This window comes from Dromiciops gliroides, chromosome 3 (assembly GCF_019393635.1).
Source record: "Dromiciops gliroides isolate mDroGli1 chromosome 3, mDroGli1.pri, whole genome shotgun sequence".
Taxonomy (NCBI): Eukaryota; Metazoa; Chordata; class Mammalia; order Microbiotheria; family Microbiotheriidae; genus Dromiciops; species Dromiciops gliroides.
The window spans coordinates 668,114,893-668,135,182 of NC_057863.1; the positions used below are offsets into that span (position 1 = coordinate 668,114,893).

General features: G+C 50.4%; 1 protein-coding gene across 2 annotated transcripts; it reads right to left on the bottom strand.

Moving 5' to 3' along the window:
• Positions 1 to 7,417: 7,417 nt before the first annotated feature.
• Positions 7,418 to 19,932, bottom strand: LOC122749593 (zinc finger protein OZF-like). 2 transcript variants are annotated; one of them, XM_043996030.1, is made up of 6 exons: positions 19,838 to 19,932; positions 19,000 to 19,123; positions 18,498 to 18,598; positions 16,642 to 16,768; positions 16,204 to 16,296; positions 7,418 to 13,879 (listed from the first exon to the last, which is right to left on the bottom strand). In XM_043996030.1, exons 2-6 carry the CDS (start codon positions 19,013 to 19,015, stop codon positions 12,630 to 12,632), a joined length of 1,587 nt encoding a protein of 528 aa, XP_043851965.1. In that variant the 5' UTR covers positions 19,016 to 19,123; positions 19,838 to 19,932; the 3' UTR covers positions 7,418 to 12,629. The 2 variants fall into 2 exon arrangements, with proteins under 2 accessions (XP_043851965.1, XP_043851966.1); XM_043996031.1 differs by having other exon boundaries at positions 19,834 to 19,907.
• Between the last annotated feature and the right edge of the window lie 358 nt (positions 19,933 to 20,290).

The window sequence follows — 20,290 nt, forward strand, 5'->3', positions numbered from 1 at the left end:
CTTTCTTTATCAGCTCATGGTATGTGCTAGGCTCATGCCCTGACTGTTTATCATTCCCCTCTCCTTCCAGATTTTTCCAAACACAAGTACTCTTCCAAAGGCTACTTTGAATCCGTATATATTGTTCCTAAGATTTTTAAGCTTGATTCAAGAATATAGTTCACAAGTTGGTGCTGACCAGTTGTTTGGCAGCCTTCCACTCTCTATGACCATAGCATGGTTCCCTTCAATTACAGCATAACCATTATGTCTCCTTCCCTCTACCACCCTGGAGGACCCATCTATGAACAAGTGTTTCCCTTGAGTAAGTGAAGATTCTTGTAAGGTCCCCCCAAACTTTCATTGATAATCTCTAAGGTTCAGACAATCATGCTCCAATGGATCATTGTTATCACTAACACCATGGCATAGAAAAGATGTGGGGTTCAGACAGTTTTCCACAGTGAGTACTGTCATCTTTTTCTTTCTTTCTTTTTTTTTTTTTGTGTGTGAGGCAATTGGAGTTAAGTGACTTGCCCAGGGTCACACAGCTAGTAAGTGTCAAGTGTCTGAGGCTGGATATTTGAACTCAGATACTCCTGACTCCAGGGTCGGTGCTCTATCTACTGTGCCACCTAGCTGGCATATTTCAAAATTCTAGAATCTGTAAGCCATCTCCCTGCTTTCTGATTGAGAATTGTTCTAACTTGATGAGGAGTGCCCACCACTAGGGCTCCTCCAAATGTCAGTTTCCTACTCTCTTTTACTAATAGGGCAATTGCAACTACTGCCTGGATGCATTCAGGCCATCCCCTTGCTACTGGATCTAGTAATTTTGACAGGAAGGCTATTGGTCTTGTTTGTCCTCCCCAGATTTGTACCAGAACCCCTAAAGCTGTTCCCCTAGCTGCATTCATGAATAAGTGAAAAAGTTTCTGTAGAGACGGAAGGGCTAGCACTGGGGATTTAATCGATAATTGCTTTATTTCTTCTCTCTGCTCTTCTCTTTCTGTCCACCTTATGACATTTGGCTCCTCCAACAACTTGGAATATAGTGATTTAGTGAGTTGGGCATAGGAGTCAATCCATAGCCTACAATATCCTCTGAAGCCCAAGAACTTTTGTAATTCTCTTTTTGTTTTAGGCGGGGGAGGTGGGGGATCCCCATAATCCTTTCAGGGTCTAGTCTTCTTCTTCCTGCACTTATTAAATGTTCTAAATATTTGACTTCCTTCTCAGCATATTGTAACTTGGATTTGGACACTCTTTTTTTTTTTTTTTTAGTGAGGCAATTGGGGTTAAGTGACTTGCCCAGGGTCACACAGCTAGTAGGTGTTAAGTGTCTGAGACCGGATTTGAACTCAGGTACTCCTGACTCCAGGGCCGGTGCTCTATCCACTCCCCGGATTTGGATACTCTTAACCCCTTAGCTCCTAAAAAATTTAGTAAGTCAATTGGTTGCTTGTGCTACCTCCATCCTTTCCTTCCCGGCATCAACATATTGGAGATGAGTTATGCCTCTGGATAAATTCAACTCCTGGAGTAACTCTTCTAAAATCTGACCAAACAAGCTTGGGGACTCAGTATAACCTTGTGGGAGTATAGTCCACCTGAGCTGCTCCTTCCTCCCAGTCTGGGGATTTTCCCATTCAAATGCAAATAGATCCCTGCTTTCAGGATCTAGAGGGCAAGCCCAGAATGCATCCTTCAGGTCCAGAATATTAAACCATTCACTCTCTCTGTCTCTGTCTCTGTCTCTTTTTTTTTTTTAGTGAGGCAATTGGGGTTAAGTGACTTGCCCAGGGTCACACAGCTAGTAAGTGTTGTAATGATTGGAATGACGCCACCTGCTGGAGACTTACTGTAGAAAAGCTCCACCATGAAGTGAAGGTCTTTGAGGGCAAGACCAGGAGTCTTTTCTTTGGCGTCAGGAAGTGACGTTTGCTTGTGGGAGGAAGAAGGGGGGAGCCTGGCGCTCTGACTGGGGCTCTTTTTGGAGGATTCCCGGTGGAGAAGGGAGCTAGAAATGAGCTCTCCCTTTAATAGATAGATGAATGTAGGCCTTTTCTTCTCTCTTTACCAAATTCTCATTCTCCTTAATAAATGCTTAAAAGTCTAACTCTTGCTAAAGCTTATAATTTATTGGCAACCATTCATTAGATATTTTAGATGGACTAGCTAGAATTTTAGCCCTTAACAGTGTTAAGTGTCTGAGGCCAGATTTGAACTCAGGTCCTCCTGACACTGCGCCACCTAACTGCTCCCTGTCTCTCTCTCTCTCTTTTTTTTTTTTTAGTGAACCATTCACTCTCAAAGGGGATTTTACTCAGTAGCATATAGGGTCCATCCAGGACTACAGGGATGTTGGTTTCCACTATTTTATTTATAGCTCTTAAGTCTTGTACCATGTAGGAGCCATCTGATTTTTGAACAGGCAATATTGGGGTATTGAATGAGGACATACATGGCTCCAACAGGCCATCTCGTATGAGTCCCTCTATTACAGGGGTCAACCCCTTCCTTCCCTCAAGTGAGATTGGATATTGCCGGATCCTCACTACTGTGGAGGGATCCTTTAGATTAATCTTAATGGGGGTAATCTGCAGCTTCCCCCGGTTACCCTCACTTGACCAAACAGAAGGTTGAATATCCTTCTCGTCTTCCTCCCTCAAAGTTAATAGCCTAGTCACAATTTTGTTTCCCTGTACCTCAAGATTTACTCCCATCTCTACTGTCAAATCTTTCCCAAACAGATTCACCCCTGCTTCAGCGATGTACAGAAGTCTCCCGTTGGTTCAAAATAAGGCACAGGGAAGGTTTCCCCTTTTACTCCCACTATCATTAATTTCTCTTGTGTCAGAGTCATTCCAGGTGGAATGACTGCCAAAGAGGATTGGGTGGCCCCTGCACCTATCAGAAAAATCACCTCCTTCCCTCTTGGCCCCACCCTTATGTTTATCAAGGGCAGGGGCTCAGAATAAAGAACCTCTGACTTCCCTAGTCATCAAATTCCATCAAGGAGAACACTTTGGCCTCCTCTTCACTACTTAGGCAGATCCTCTGCATGTGCCCAATTTTTCCACACTTGAAGCAGGTGAGGGGTTTTCTCTCAGTGCCCCTCCTCCATGGGCTTCCCTGCCCTGCCTCTCTTGAACTATTTCTACCATACTGGTCACAGTTCCTTTGATATCTCCTGGGAGATCCCCCGGGGGATGGTTAGCTTCCCTACTATTGCTCATTCCCTGCTTTCCCATGATTTCGGTCATGGTAGACACCATAATCCTAGCTTTTTGCTTCTGTTTCTCCTCTTCCCTCCTTACAAACACCTTTTGTACTACCCTCATTAATTCCTCCAATAGTTTCTCACTCCACCCCTCAACTTTTTGTAATTTCTTATTAATATTTGGCCAGGACTTGGTTACAAAGTTTAATTTAAGCATTCCTTGTGCTAGCTGACTTTCAGGGTCCACACCTCCATACCTCTTATCTGATCTCTCAGTCTCTCTGAAAACACAGAAGTGGACTCATCCCTCTCTTGCTGTATTTCAAAGGCTCTATTGAGATTCTGACTCTTAGGGACTGATTCTTTTATTCCCTGTATTATCAATTCCCTTAAGTCCCACATATGATTCTGGTGATTCTCATTATTATTATCCCACCCTGGATCTACATTTGGGAATTTCTGATCAGCTGGGGCTACCCCCCAGGCCAGGTGTATGGCACCTTTCCCAATTTTCCATTGCCGCCCTTCTGATTTGCTGTCTTTATTCCCCAGAAAATAGAATGCCCATGATTGCCATTAACTCCTTCCAGGTATATTACTGGGACCTAGAAATTGATCAAACTGCTCTGCTAATTCAAGGGGGTCTTCCAATAAGGGTCTCAATTCTTTCTTAAAGTTTCTTATATCTAGGCTGGTTAATGGAGCATCTACATAACCTATTTCACCCCCTCCTGATGGAACTTCCCTTAATGGAAACAATCTTTTTTGTTTACTGACACTGGGTTCCTCTACTTTTGATCCCAGAAGGAGATTCTGGATATCCTTATGAAGTTGGCAGAGCTCTCTCTGGAGAGTTCCATGTGGTTTAGGAAGGGCTCCGGAGGATAAGGGGGCCATAGAACTCAAGACCCCTTCCCCCTCTTGTATTCCAGGTGCTCCCACAACTGGGGGTGGGAGAGCATGGGGGGAGGGGGCAAGTACTCTGATGGATCCCACTTTGAGCTATTCTCCATGTCCTTAGTTTCTTTATTCCATAGGGGAAACAGGCTAGTGTCAGATAACCATAATTTAGCATATTCCCCTTCTTGATTTGGGGGGGTGGGTATTATTCACATATACATTTAAGGCTTGACATACTCGATTTTCACTAGACCCAAATTTAGGCCAAAGCACTGAACCCCAGCCCATATTAGGCAACAATATTTTATCATTCTCTTTGTGCATTTTCCTCTATACCTCTCAAGTTTATCCCAGCTTTCTAATCCCAAAGGGCTGTCTTTGGGAATTTCAGGAGATGTACTTTCTTCTTTTTCTGTATCACTAGAGGTGGCATTCCTCATCTTACTTAGTTCCTTCAACACAGTCTCTAATGAACCCTTTGAATTCTTGGGAACCACCTTCCCTGGCACACCGTTTGGCATGCCTGATGCCTATGGACTCAAACCACCTGACACACCACTTGGCATGCCCAATGCCTTTTTCCCCCCAGGGCAACCACCCAAGGAGTACTCGACAGCCCTTTCCTCCCCTTTGGGACCTAATGTTCTCCCCTGTTCTGATAAATTCTTACCCCCTTGGTGAGTGTGCTCCACCCTGCGTTTGTGACATCTCTGCTGAGTTCCTTGGGCTCAGGAGTGGGGGGGGGGAACCCTTTGAGCTCCGACAATTGATCAACCTCTGATTCTGTTGAAGAGTGCTGGAACACAGAGGGTCCCCTGCAGCTCCTTAAATCTCTGTGGGACCTCCAAATTGTGAGGGAAAATAATCCTCTTCTCAATAATTCTGAGGAACTCAGCAGCAATGTGACAAAGGGTCTTTTATTTCCTTCTCATGAGGAGGCACCCTAGTGTGCAGCTAGTGGGTGCAAAGAAAGGGGGCTCGCAGGCCCTGTTTTAAACCCTAGTCCCTAACGTGAATAGACCCTCCCCTTTTTCATCATTGGTTCGATTACTCAAGGGTTACAATCTACAGCAAAAACTAGCTAACTTGAACACAGTATTCCCATCCCTAATCAGTTCTTCCTTATATGGGCATAGCTCAGGAGTGGACCTTATTCTTCCTTATATGAACACAATCTGGAGTGGACCTTATTGAGACCAGGGCTCCTTGAACCATGTGATTTTGTTAGGCCAGAGGGAAGGAGGGATCTGAGACCTCTTGTCCTAAAAACAGGTCAGGAGTATGATTGACTGTTATATCATCATTGAGAGAGACACTACCCATTTTCTCACATCATGAAAAGAGAAAAGGGGGAAAATTGTACAAAAAATATTTATAGCCACTCTTTGTGGTGGCTAAGAATTGGGAATCAAGGGAATGTCCATCCATTGGGAAATGACTAAAGAAGCTGTGGTATGTGATTGTAGTGGAATGGTATTGTGCTATAGGAAATGACAAACAGGATGATCCCAGAAAAACCTGGAAAGACTCATATGAACTGATGTCTAGTGAAGTGAGCAGAACTGGGAGGACATTGTGCATAGTGACAGCAGTATTGTTCTATGAGCAATTGTGAATGACTTAACTACTCTCAGCAGTGCAATGATCCAAGACAATCCCAAGGAACTAATGATGAAACATACTATCCATCCCCACAGAAAGAACTGATCAAAAGAGCATCTGTGGATTGTACATATATAACCTATATCAGATTGGTTGCTGTCTTGTGGAGGGGGGAGGAAAGGGAGGGAGAAAAAATTGGAACTCTAAATCTTATGAAAACCCTTACATGTAACCAGAAAAAATAAAATAAATGTTTGTTGCACTGAAAAAACAAAACAAAAACAAAAATACAGAAGATCCAGATCATTCTGAAAAAAATTATAGTTTAAACAAACAAAAATTCCCAAACTCCAAAACGGAACAGATCCAGCATTTTTATTATTTTCATTGGCATTGATTTTGTAAGCCCATCACATTTGGAATCTACCATTTTTAAAAAATGTGCTATGTAAGAAAGTGGCAAAGAACCTTAAGATACTGCAATTTGAAATGGGAATAGTACTTGGGCACCCGACCAGAAATACACAAAATAAATTTATGCTGGAAGTAATGAATTTTAAAGGCAAGATATCTCAGGGATTGGAGGTTGCAAATGGATTTTTAGGCTAGATTTCATTGAGGAAGTGAACTCCCAAGAAGGAAGCTCCCTTTTACCAATGTAGAAAGGTGCCTGGCAGGCACTGAGGAATTAAGCAACTTGCCGTGGCCATGTGGTCAGTGTGTTATCAAAGGCAGGACCTTATTCCAAGGCAGGCTTTCCATTTACATTATTATTATGCCTCTTGGAAATTTTATGAAAGAAGTCAAACAAAAATGAATGGTGTTTTTCTGTAAGAGGAAAAATTAATCAACTGAAAAGACCATCACCAACTCCCATCTCATAGCTCTTCTTTTATATATTCTGCCAAAGTTTCTCCAACCTATTTGGAGAGTCAGAGGACCTGGGTTCAGATTCCAACTCTGATGTGTGTGATCTTGGGCAAGTCACAACCTTTCTTTGGGCCTCAAATTCCTCATCCATACAAATGAGGGAGTTAGACTAGATGGTGTCTGAGCTCTCTGCCCAGCTCCAGGTATATGAAGAAGGGAGGATTTTGCAGGGATGGTTCTACGGCCAGCCCACACCTTGACAATTACCCAACTGAGTGAAAGGTACAGAGAATTTAAGATCCCATAGTGTGTATTTTTCTTTTTAAAGTATTTAACTTAATAAAGGAAAATTCCAGCCTTGAAGGCTCCCTTGTGGGGTGGGGGGACAACTATATAATGTTGTTATTGTTACTTCTCATTGACCCCATGACCTCTGCTGTCACAGTGTGTTTACTCATCTTGTCTCATGAATTTGGGGAGCGGAGGCCAATGAGTTCAGTACCAGCTCACAGCCTTTCCCTCCTCCCCCCACCCCCACCAGGGGACTTCAGCAGCCACACTGACCCTCCCTCAGATGCCCAAACCTCTCCACTCCTCATCTCCACCCACCTCGACCACACACAAGGATGGTCACACCCTGGATCTTGCCATCACCCACAAATGTAGCACCTCCAGTTCCTCACCTCCATGTTCTAAATGCCGAAATCCCCTTATCCCACTCTAATCTATTGGCATCCCCCCTCCCATAACTGTACTCTCCTTTCACCCCTCAGTCCCCTCCCAGGTCCTCTCTCCTGCACCAGCCCCTCCCCTCCATTTCCCCCATCTGGACCCCCTTAGTGAACCACTTCATCTCTACACTGTCCTCCTCTCATGAATCCTTAATCTTTTTGTCACATCCCCGATTAAGCCCTGTTCTCAGTCCCTGGGTCATTCCCCACCATTCCTTACCTTCTTACCTGCTGCTGATTGTAGGGAAAAAATCACGTTCTAACTGGTCCTTGATCTTTGTGTGACACAATCCACTGGGCCCTCACTGCTGCCAGCAATCCTATTCTAGTTCCCTTATCAACCCCTCTCTCACACTCCACAGCAGCTCTTCCAAACTCCTCAGTCCTCCTAAAGCCTACTATGGCTCCCTCTCCCCCCAATCTCTCAGCTGAGACCCTGCCTCGTACTTGACGTAAAAATTGAGGTATTCGCTTGTGAGCTTCCTCTCCTCCCCTCTTCCCAATATCCCATTGTTGTCTGTTGTTCTGATTAATCCAAATCAAAGAATTGTTTTCATTTTTTTTTATATTTCATAATCTCACTTCCTTTCCAATACTATTGCTCTTATAATCCTGTACCTCTCTGCTTCTAAAGCCTATTGCAACCACTTTCCTTGTAATCCTTCGGATGATCACCCCAGGAAGGGAAAGTGAAAGTGTGTATCCCAGAGGGCAGCTAGGTGGTGCAGTGGATAAAAGCACCAGTCCTGGATTCAGGAAGACCCGAGTTCAAATTCAAACTCAGACACTTGACACTTACTAGCTGTGTGACCCTGGACAAGTCATTTAACCCTTGATTGCCCTGCCAAAAAAAAAAAAAAAGTGTGTATCCCCAGAGCTGCCAGACTATATGTAATCATGGGTTCCCCTTCTGCAGCAGGAGAGGTTGAGAACCATGCCTATTTGTGGAGCAGGATAGAGGCTTCTGAAAAATGAAGGGCAACATCTCTCCTGGCTTCTTAGCTCAGTTGTCTTCCCCTACATAAGGCAGAGCCAGAAGCCCCAAGGAGTGGAAAGCCCAACTCTGCCCTCCCTGTGAAGGGATTAAAGGGTATTTGGGAGAGGTGCTATACTTATCCCCATTTTATAGTTCAGGAAACTAAGAGACAGCAGTTAAGTGACTTGCCCAGGTCACATAGCTAGGAAGTATCTGAGGCTGGATTTGAACTCGGTCTTCCCTGAGTGTTCTCCAGCCCCAATGCTCTGTCCAATGCACCACCCAGCTGCCTAAAAGGGAGATGGTACATATAGGCAGTCAGTCAATAATATATCTACTATGTGAACCAATCCTTGGATGGGAATATATAGAAAATTAGTAATTGAGGGATGGGGATAAGGATATTGGGATAGGGCAGCTTCTCCCTGTGAAGTTAGGGTTGGAGGTGAATCTCGGAGGGAGCCAATGGGGACACTGGGTACAGCTAATACAAACCCCATAGGAGTGGGAGCTTTTAATATCAGGTAATAGAAAGGCCAACTTGACCAGACCATGGTCTGTAAAGGTGAAAAGCTCAAGGCTGGAAAGGCTGGAGCCAGGACACAAAGGATTTCAGGAACCAAATCAAGACTCCCTATTTGATCCTGGATGCCACAGGGAGCCACTGGAGTTTGCGAGGTAGGGAAGTGAAGGGGCAGGACTTGTGTCCCAGGAAAACCATTTTGGCAGCCTAGTGCAAGATGGAAAGGAGGAGTCTAAAGAACTCTCCACCCCACCCCCACCCCCCCAAGCCGCTATAGCAATGATCTAGGTGTGAGGTCAATTTGGTGACTGAGTGGGCATGGGGGACGATGACCTTTGTTGAGGATGCAGCACAGTGGGGCACAGTTTAAAGATGGACAGATTTCCTCCCCATCTCTCCCTCCCCCTCCCCCGTGTGTCCTCCCTTTAGGTGCATTGAGGTACAGCAGTTGGGGAGCCAGAGGGGCTGGCTTTTCTTATCTGGTGGCTTAGACAAGTCCCTTTCTCTACTTGCCCCAGTGACTTGTCTCCAGGGCTTCCAAAGCTGCTTCTACTTGGAAGACTATCACCGGGTCAACTACTCTTTATCTTTTATTTTAGTCTTTCCATTGCATGCTAGTGACAGCCTTATTATGCAAATGATCAACAACAGGGCCTCTGGTTTGTTTAGAAATGAGGAAGCTAGGGGCAACTAGGTGGCACAGTGGATAAATCACTGGCCCTGGATTCAGGGAGACCTGAGTTCAAATCCGGCCCCAGACACTTGACACTAGCTGTGTGACCCTGGGTAAGTCACTTAACCCTCATTGCCCTGGGGGAAAAATAAAAAGCCGGACATTTGAGGGGGGTGTGCATCACTTCATAATCTATATGGTCCCCCCTTATCCCCTCAACCTCCACTCCCTGCCCCAGGCAGCCTCTTTCCCAACAGGAGATGGCCTGGCTGGAGGAATGTTCCTCATTCACCTCTCTGTACCTTCAGTGGGCTTGGAGTTACCAGGTCCCAGGGACACGGTTCAGCCATGTCGCTGACTGGCTGAGGGAGCTGCCCAGCTCTCCCATTCGGGGCTCTCCAAGGGCCCACAGAATCCTAGATTTGGAGCTGGGAGACACCTTGGGGTCCAGTCCAGCAGCTCCGATGTCCTTCTGGCTTCAGCCTCTACCTCTTGAGAAAGACAGCAACACCTCCAGCCCACCCACTGCCCAGAGGACACTCCACAAAGATCCCTGGGGCTCAGTGAGCAGAAACAGGAAGCCAAGAATGGGAACTTCAGATGAAGCACATTTTGGAGCCATTTATGAACCCAGGTCCCCTGACTCCAAATGCTCTGCTCTTTCCACACTTCCACAGCAGCTTCCAAGGATCATGAACCTTCCTTTTACAGAAGAAACTGAGGTCCAGGGAGGTCCCAGACACTTCTAGTTTGTTCTAGAGGCAAAAGGGAGCTCCTGCAGACTCTTGAGCAGAGGAACAGCTGGGTAATATCCGTCTTAGAAATATTATGTTGGCCGTTGTGAGATTGTGAATGAATTGGGGGTGGGGAGCCAGAGTAGAGAGATCAAAGGAGAGGCCACTGCAATAGTCCAACTACGCTAAGGACAACCTCAGGAGTCTAGGTCAGTATTAGGCATGGAAGTAGAATGTTCCAAACTGGGAGATAAGGGAAAGTGAGGGGTCCCAGCGGATCCAAGGGTTCAAACTTGGGACTGAAGAATGGCGGTGTCAAGAGAAAGCCAGTCTTTGAGAAGGAGTGAGGGGTGGGTGTGGGGAAGGGTGGACGATGTCTGTGTTGGGCCCATCCTCCTGGGGTTATGATGTAGAATTCACCCAGAAGAAGACCATCTTCTTGTCACTCCCACTGCTTCCCAATCAAAAATTCTTCCCCTGGCAGAGGCTCAACAGCAGCATCCCGTTGACTCTTCTAAGATGAAAGAATGGGGCTGTTTCCCCAAATAAAGATACGTAGTGGGCATTAACCCAGAGGTGGGTCCTTAGAGATGACCCAGTCCAAATCATGCCACTGACAGAGGGTTAGACAAGCAAATGGACCAGTCAAGGGGCATGGTTGATGAGGGGCAGGGCCAGGACTCAGACCCAGGCAGCACATTTAACACCAGAACTATCATATTCTCCTTGGGATGCACTGGGAAGCTAGAGTCCTCAGTTACAAGGTTAAGTAGGTTTTGCTTCTAGCAAGGGGGCAGTTAGATGGCACAGTGGATAGAGCCTGGGGCTTGGAGAATCAGAAAGGCTCATCTGTATGAGTTTGAATCCAGCCTCAGACACTTAGTATACATGTGAGCCTAGGCAAGTCACTTAACCCTGTCTGCCTCAGTTCCTCACCTGTCAAATGAGCTGGACAAGGAAATGGCAAACCACTCCAGTATCTCTGCCAAGAAAACCCCATATGACATCATGAAGAGTTGGCCACAACTAAAAAACGACTGAACGAGGTTTTGCTACTAGCTAGTGGAGTAGATGACGTGGGCTAAATACTGCCTCTGCCCCTTTCTTCATAAGGAACTTGAACTGTGTGACCTTGGGCAAGCACTTTCATTTTCTCCTCTGAAAAATGACAGGGCTGGGTCGATGATCTCAGGTCCCTCCTGGTTTGATATCTGATTATGAATAGGAAAGCTATTCACGTTTGGGTCTGCTGTGAGGTAGGTGAACCACTTCACCGAGTCTCTGTTCTGCCACCCCAACACTTCGCACACAGGTTGAGAGGACACTGGCATGCGATATGCTCACCACCCCAGCCCAGCTAAGGCCGGGAATGAAATCTAGTCTTTGTGAATCTGATTCTATTGGAGGGGATGAGGGCGTGTTAGGCCTGATGGTCAGGAAAAGCTTCTCACTTCCAAAATTCTTTGCCATTACCCGGTGGCAGCCTGGGAACCTCAAAATGGCAGAAAGGACACCTTAGTAATGACAGCTACATAAAATGAAGGGACAAGTATTTATTGACTTTCCTTAGTGCACACAGCAGTGTGTGTGTGTATCAGAGGGCAGAAGCCCTCCCCGAGGATTCCCAGGAATGTCAGGGGGTAGGTGGGACAGAGGGGATTTTGACTCTCTGTCCAGGTGCAAGCCAGTCAGCTGTCTGTACTCTCATTTCCCACCTCACTCGCCAACCACAGATTATATATGGAAGACAAAGCCCACCAAAGGTAACAGAGAATCACTATCCCATCACAGCAATGGTGATGTCAACATGGTGACTAACTCCCACAAAAGGGGAAAACATCTTCCATAAAGGTCCCAACCATTCTCTGTGACCTGCTGCTCCACTCCTGCCCCACTCACACCTTCTAATTCTCTCTCCAGTGATGTGAGGGGAGAGTAGAAAGCAAGGTGAGAAAGAAAAAAGGAAATATAGAATGGAGATAAATGAGAATGCTGTTACCTGGGGGAATCATCACTCCTGGATCTCCAGCACCCAAGCCCACAGAGGCTAAGCAAAAAGCCCCTGTGGCTACTTCACCCACCTGTTCATGGAACAAGTCAGTGGCAATGTCTTTCCATTACTCCCATCTGGTCTAAAACTTCTCCATTCTCCGACTAGCTCTGGAGAAGAAATTTGGTATCAATATGGTCTAAGGAATTCTCTGGTTGGCCTGGGGAAATGAAAAGCTTCACTTCCAATGAACATGGCAGCAAGACCCTTCCCAAAGGGGAAACCCAAGGGCAACAATTTGTGGACAACTCCAAACACTTCCTGTCAAACCACCATACCAATGGACAGACTGAGGGACCCTTCTTTGCATCAGCCCAAGGGTAAACTCAGTAGGTAACCACAGCAGACTTCAAGTACCCAAGGGACGTTCACAGGTATGTGTTGGTTACAGGATCATAGAAAATCTCTCCAGTGTGAATTCTCTGGTGTTGAATGAGGTGGGTACTCTGGTTGAAGGTTTTCCCACATTCACTGCATATGTAGGGTTTCTCTCCAGTGTGAATTCTTTGATGCCGAGTAAGGTTTGGGCTCTTGTTGAAGGCTTTCCCACACTGGCTACATTCATAGGGTTTCTCTCCAGTGTGAATCCTTTGGTGCTGAGTAAGAAGTTTACTACAGTTGAAGGCCTTCCCACATTCATTACATTCATAGGGCTTCTCTCCAGTGTGAATTCTCCGATGTTCAGTGAGGGATGAGCTCACTCGGAAGGCCTTCCCACATTCATCACATTCATAGGGTTTCTTTCCAGTGTGAATTCTTTGATGCTGAGTAAGGAGTGTGCTCCGGTTGAAGGCCTTCCCACATTCATTACAGGCAAAGGGCTTCTCTCCAGTATGAATCCTCTGGTGCTGTGTAAGGTGGGTACTCCGGTTGAAAGCTTTACCACATTCATTGCACTGATAGGGTTTTTCCCCAGTATGAGTCCTCCAATGCTCAGTAAGGGATGAGCTCACCCTGAAAGCTTTCCCACATTCATTGCATTCAAAGGGTTTTTCTTCATTATGAATTCTCCGATGCTGCCTCAAGTGTGAAGTCTGGTTGAAGGCTTTGCCACAATCACTACATTCATAGGGCTTGTCTCCAGTGTGAACTCTCAGGTGTTTGGTAAGAAGTGCGTTTTGGCTAAAGGCTTTCCCACATTCTTTACATTTGTAGGGCTTCCCTCTAGGATGGCTTCTGGGGGGTGAGCCAAGCAGAAGGTCTTCCCTACTTTCATTGTACATATCAGGTTTCGTCTGTGCACAGATGATTGGATGGTTCATCAAGTGAGTAAGCTGCTTGAAGCTTTTCCCACTCACCTCGTGTTTACAGGCCCTCTCTCCAGCCCAGGAGATATTCTGGTGTACAATCAGCCATGGTCTCAGACTGATGCTTTTCTCACATTCATCCCATTCGGAGCCTGTGTCCCCGGATTGCATTTGCTCATTGGTGACAAACATATGCTTGCAATGTCTCTCCTGCTGCTCTTTTAACTGCCCATCACACGTCCAAGCTTCCCTCATACTGGGCTTCCCAGGACCATCCTGGACAAATCTTCCCATCATCCCATGGGATATTCCTCCTTCAGAAATATCCCAACCTTGGCTTGACTCTTTGGTTTCAGGTCTAGTCTTTGGGTCTGAAAGCAATTTAAAACAAAATTCATGGGCCCAGATCTGACCACATCTGCCCCTTACCCACCAAACCTGTATGGCTATCTGCTACCACCAGGGCCAAATGTAACCTCTACTATCCAGCACGTAAGGCCCTTGGCCTCTCCAGTCTCTCTCTTCCTGTCTCTAGCTCCTTCCCAATCCATGGTCCAGTCATCCCTTGACCTCTGCATCTTACTGATGTCTGGAATGCTCTCCCTCCTCACCTGAGCATCTTATAATCCCTGACTTCACTCAGGACTCGGCCCAAGGGCCCTCCCAGAGTCTATAAGGGCTCTCGATCCTCCCACCCAAAGCTATCAAGGGTCGTATGGAGATAGAAACATATTTTCTGATGGAATGGAAACATCTTGAAAGTAGAGTTGGATTCATTTTTGTCTTGGTATCCCAAGTGACTAGCACACAGTAGGCCCTTACTAAATGATTGACCCCTGGGGTCGACTGGCCCCTGGGCTGCTAATTACTGTAGTGGAGATCAGAGATAGGAACTGGTAGTAAAATCTACAAGGAATGACTGACTGTGTCCATGTGTCATCACTCCGGTAGAACCTAGGCCCCCTGTAGGCAAGGACTATCTGAATGGGCCTAGGACATATAGTAACTGCTTAATCAATGATGGCTGAATATGGCTCTGAAAAATACTCAATAGGAACTTGGGATGTATGAAAAAAAGTGGAACACAACATCAGAGAACAAAGTGAAGATCGGGGTGGGGTGAGAGTCTAATGATACAGACTCTGGGTCTCCTTGGATACAAGTCCCTCAATTCACAACTGACCTAGCTGAGGCACAGGGAGGGGACCCCCCAATGTCACACAAGAGGTAGAGAAGGGATTCAAATGGAGGCCTGCTGGTCCACATCCAGGGTGGGGTAGCTGAATAGGGATGGAGAAGGGGGATCCAGAAGTGTCTCATGGGACAGCATGCCCCCAGCCCAGAATACTGCAGCATACCCCGAACAAGGGCTCCCAACCTGTAGCCTCTTTCCTCCTTTCTGGGCTCTTAGGGTAAGAAATCCAACTCTGTATCTAAGGAATTCCAAGGTGATCTTAGTGTCAGCACAGGGCCCAGACTGGACCCAATGATCCCTACTGCCGTGTCAAGTCTGAAGCCAGGACACAAGTGACTGGGACTGCCCTGCTCCAGATCCTTCCCAGGGGGTTCCCTGGCTTTAGTATTTGGGGAGACTGTTATGGTGGAATGATGGGAATTCCAGAGGGAGGTGATGCCCTCCCCGCCCCCCCATTTTGGGATAAAAGATGAGATGAAACCTGTGCATCCCCTGACATGCCTTGGTGGAATGTGGAAAGTGAGGAAATACAAGACACCCCCCAGGAAGAGGAGAAAGGGGAGCTGCCCCAGAGGGGCAGCTCAGATTGAAAATGACACCAAGGACATCTGTACAGGCAGTGGGAAAGAAGGAAAAGGTGGCCCAGCCAACGTGGAGAGCAGCACCAGGAAATGAGCCCAGGGGAGTGTGTGTGTGGGGGGGGCGGGAAAGCCAGAGAAAAGCCAGCACCCTCTGGGTTTGTGTTGTCGTTTGAAGCCCTTCTCCACCTGGGGACAGGAGCCGATCCCAGCAAGGCCAGCACCAGACGGGAGGGCGAAGATGGGCAGAAACCTGAGCTCCTGCTCACTGGCCCTCTCGTGCTGGCTATCTGTGTGCGTGCCTCATCTGGAGAGGGAAGGAAGGGGCAGGACCTCTGAGGTCCGACTCAACTCCGATTTCTTCTGCTGAGAAAAAGAGCTTGGGCTACCAAAGCAAAAAGGAAACTGGGGCTGGGGAGCTGAGACCAAGCGAAGGCGGAGATGTCCGAGCTCATGGAGAGCAGGAATGAACAGAGAGCCCCAAGGGGCCTCACACCAGCCCAGGGAGGGGCCAAAGTAGCCACTGCAGCCCCATTCCACCAAGGAGGAAGAGAAGAAGCCAGAACACGGAAACCACTTGTTCCAGAATCCTGGAGGAGAATCCCGGACAACCCCCCACACCCCCAGGTTTCAAGGAAAGGCAGGTGCCCTCTGCAGGTGGGAGCTCCAGCCCTGCCTGGGGGATCCCGGCCAAGTCCCTTCCCCCCTGTGCCCCAGTCTTCTCATCTGTACAAGGATGACTGGACTTGGGGCCTCGAAGGCCAAACAAACATCAGAGCCTGAAGGGGCACTGGTTCTCTGAGTCCTGAGGCCAGCCAGGAGCAGACTCTAGGCCACAGAGGGGTGAGCCAGAGAGTGGGAGGGCTATTGGGAAGTGAGTGAGAGCCTGGGCTGTCCAGAGAGCCCTCCTCCCGGCACATACCTGGATGGGGGCCACTTGGGGCCTCCCCCTCAGCCATCCATGGCTCTTCTTGCTCGAGGTGGGAGACGGCAGCCAGTGTGGGAATGGAAAGCCCTATTCACAGGAAGAGAGAGAAGCGGTGATATGCGCTGGAGACCAGGAGCTGCCCCAAACTCAGGCCCAGCCCCTCACTGGGGCACTGCCCCAGGACAAACGGGGGCTAGGGAGCCCTGTTAGAGGTCGCCAAGCTCCCCGTGCTGTGGATGAAGAAACTAAGACCCAGAGAAGGGAATGAGGGCTGCTTAGGAGCCCTCGGATTGTCAGGAGCCCACAGGGGCTTGACTGACCCGTCCTAGGCCTTTGACCTTCCAGTCCCCAGAGACCCGTCTCCCCCCTCCCCCACCCAAGCAGAGACTGAATCATGGGCCTGGGGGGAATGGGTGGGGGGGCCCTCCTTACCCAGGGAGACCAGGTTCCGGTAGGTCTCCAGCATCACGTCCCGGTACAGCTGCCTCTGAGCCGGGCCCAGACGCCCCCACTCCTCAGGGGTAAAGTCCACGGCCACATCCCTGAAGGTCACGGGCTCCTGAAACACGGGGCACATGCCTGCTAGCCCTGGGACAGACAGAGCTCCCCAGGGGGCCCTGGCACACCCAGGAGGGGCCTAGGCTGGGCTGGGGGGGAATGGGGGTGCAGATGCAGGAGATATCACACTCTCTGCCTTGAGGGGCTGACAGTCTTCTTGGTGAAGGGGAGACTCAGCTGTGGAAAAGGCCAGACCCGGCTGGATACAGAGACACACGGAGGGCTGTCGACCAGAAGCCCCGGCTACATCCCCCATCTGAGTGACCCAGGGCGCAATCCACTGGCCCTCTCGTTGCCTCAGGCAGGGCCCTCCAAAGCCCTAGTGCTCCTGGCTGGGCCCAGGAGGCCGGTGTTCCCGGCTGTGTGACCGCAGACAGGTCCCCTGCCCACCCCAGAGCTCTGCCACCCTCCCTCTTCTGCCCCTGTGCACTGGGAGGACAGCGGTGTGGCCAATGTAAGTGACCCGACTGCAGAGAAGGAAGAAAAGGGACGAGAAGGTGAAGGCACCACAGCCGACGGCCTCTTTGAGGAGTTTAGCCCCAAAGGGCAGAAGGGATATCAGATAATGGTTAGCGGGGAGGGGCCGGTGGGGTGGTGTCCCCATAAACTTGTGGTGGACCCACCACAGCGTGATTTTTTCCACTTTCATTCACCATCATGTGTGGATGTGTGAAGGTGACAGATGGCTGGGAAGTGAACCCAAGGCCTCAGGCTTGGGGGTCATGATTGGGGATGTGATAAGGGGTCGAGGCATTCACAGGAGGAGGACAGTGTAGAGATGAAGTGGTTCCCCAAGGGGTCCAGATGGGGGGAAGAGGAGGGAGGGGCTGGTGGGAGGGGAGTGAGGGGTCAAGGGGTCAGGGGTCACAGTGAGGATGAGAGGATTATGTGAGGGGAGCCAGAGGGAGGGGGGGGACGCCATAGATTAGGTTTGGGATAAGGGAACTTCAGGGATTGAAGACCACGGAGGGTGAGGAACTGAGGTGCTATGTTTGTGGGTGACGGCAAGATCCAGGGTGTGACCAACCTTGTGTGTGGCCGAGGTGGGTGGAGGTGAGCAGGCTGGAGGAAGGGAGAGGTCGGGGGTCTGAGGGAGAGGTCATGTGGCTGTTAAAGTCCTTTGGTGGGAGGGGGGATTTGGGGAGGAGGGAAGGGGTGTGTCCTGGGCAGGGGTGGTGGGTGTGACCGATGTGGACCTCAGAGGAGAGGTCACTGAGTGATGGAAGAAGGGGGAGAAAGGGGGAGCACGGAGGGTTCCGGCTCCCCCAGCTCGGGCAGCGAGGAACTGAGGAGAGCAAGTGGAGGAGCACCAGGGAAGATAGCCCGGTCTCCAGGGGCAGTGGGGCTTAAGGGACAGGAGCAGGGCAGGCTCTCCCTTGTGCCTGATGACCCCCCTCTGCACCTTTATCTCGCTGGTCTACCTGTCCAGTGTGCCCCCAAGGCCCCTGGGAAGCGCCAAACCCTCCCCAGCTATCAGGCCTCCTCCGGGGAGCCTGCCCAGGCTCCCTGCCTCATGGACGGCCACAGGCTCTCGCCCCTGGGCTTCTAGTCTCCCCAAGAGAACCACAGACCCCTGAGGGCAAAGGCCATGCCCCCCCATATTAATAGCCCAGGAAGCGGAGAGGGGAGGCCCATCCCCCAAGGGAGCAGGAGGGGCAGCAATGTGAGCACAAAGAGGGGGCTCCGAGACCTAACCCGATTCAGAAAGGAAGGAGGAAAGCCCAGCTCACCTTCACCTTGGAAGTGTCCGATGGGGCACAGGGGGGGGCCTTGCCTTCATCCACCTCCTCCCCTGGGCTTTGGTGTGGGCTGGCGCCCTCAGAGGGCAGACCTGGGGGAGGACAAAGGGGTCAGGACCCACCTGGCACCCCCACCACCCACCAGCCCTCTGGAGCCCCTCCAAGGGCCTGGGCAGGGGGAGGGAGGGACCCTGGGGCCCCCAGATCCAGACAGAGGGGTGATCAGGAGGGTAACACCGTGGAGGCCAACAAGTGGGGAAACTGAGGCTGAGAGTGAGCCAATGACAGCCCTGGGTGACTCTGAGACCAAGGCCTGGCCCTTCTTGGTGGGGGTCAGGAAGGGATGGGGTCAGGGGAGGGGTCACTCCTACTGCACCAGGAGTGAGGGAGTTCCCTGCCCCCCCCCCCTGCCCCTGGGGCCTCAGGTGGCTCCTGAGCGAGGAGGCAGAGTCAGAACTCGAACACGGGGCCCCTGACTCCAAATCCTTCTTACCTCCCTGCTCCAGCATCTGGGCCCCCAGGGCCCCCAGGCTGGGGCCTCGGGCTTCCTCACAGGGATGCTGTCAGGCCTGCAGACTTCTGGGGGTCCACAGGAAGTCACCCTCCAGGGACAGGGGCTGTGGACAGGAGGGAGCGGTCAGCAAAGAGTGGTCAGCAGGGAGCTCGGCACCAGGCCCCACAAGGTCTCCCCCATGAGACTATTTCATGGGACCCCTCCCGGCCCCCTGCCCCCAAAGCACTGGGAGGGGCCTCCATCACACAGGGACCCCCCCACAACACCCCACGTGGGTCCCTCCAGGACACCGGAAGGAGGGGGAGGCCCTGCTGGGCTCCAGGCGTCACAGGGCTGCCGTCGCTTCCTGCCGGGCCTCAGTTTCCCCACCTGTCCATGGGAGGTCCCGCCCAGCCCCAGCACCCCGGGGCCCACATCTGTCTCCCACAAACACGTCTCGGCAGAGGAGGAGCCTGGGGGTCCGAGAGGTCCTCACGAGGCCCCTCTAGGTCAAGAGCACAGAAAACCTGGGGAGGGGTCAAGTCTCCTTGGTAAGGCCGGACACCTACAGTCATCCGGCTCCGCCCCTTCTTCGGCCCGCCCACCCAGGCCCCTCAAACGGGCAGATGTCATTTATCAGGCCCCGCCCCTTCCCTGGCCCGAGGGCCAGGCAACAGATGACGTCACAGGCCCCGCCTCTTCTTCTTCCCTTCGACATTTCCCTCCTCCGCCCTTCCGTCCCCCCGGGACCCCGCCCCTTCCCGTGTCCGGACGCATAACGGCTCAGCTCGCCGGGAGGAGTCGGGGGACTCGGACGCTGGGGTCCGCACGTACAGACCTCGGTGACACTCCCCCAGGGCGCGGGTAAGAGGCTGCGAAAACTCCTCCGTCTAGCGGGCCGACTCGGCCTGCAATGGTGGACGCGGCTGCGCGCGCATGTCTAGCCTCGGGGTGCTCAGTGCGCCTGCGCACCTTCTGTCATCGGACTACATATCCCAGAAAGCCTGGGAAACACCTCTTCTGACACCCACAAACACCTACTCTTCACCCCCCCTTCAGGCTCCATTGCGCATGCCCGTGGTCTCCAGCCAGTCCTCAGCCAATCAGTGGCCATCTTTCCCGCCCTTCGCTTTGACTCCCCCCTGTTGAGGGAGGACCATCTTTATAGCAGCAGCCTGAGGGATCCTGACTCCGCCTTCCCAGACGGTCCAGGATTGGGAGAACTGGGCACGTGTTTACAAGTCCCGAGTCCGACCCCAGCGGATTACATAGAGGGAGGGAATGGCCTGGG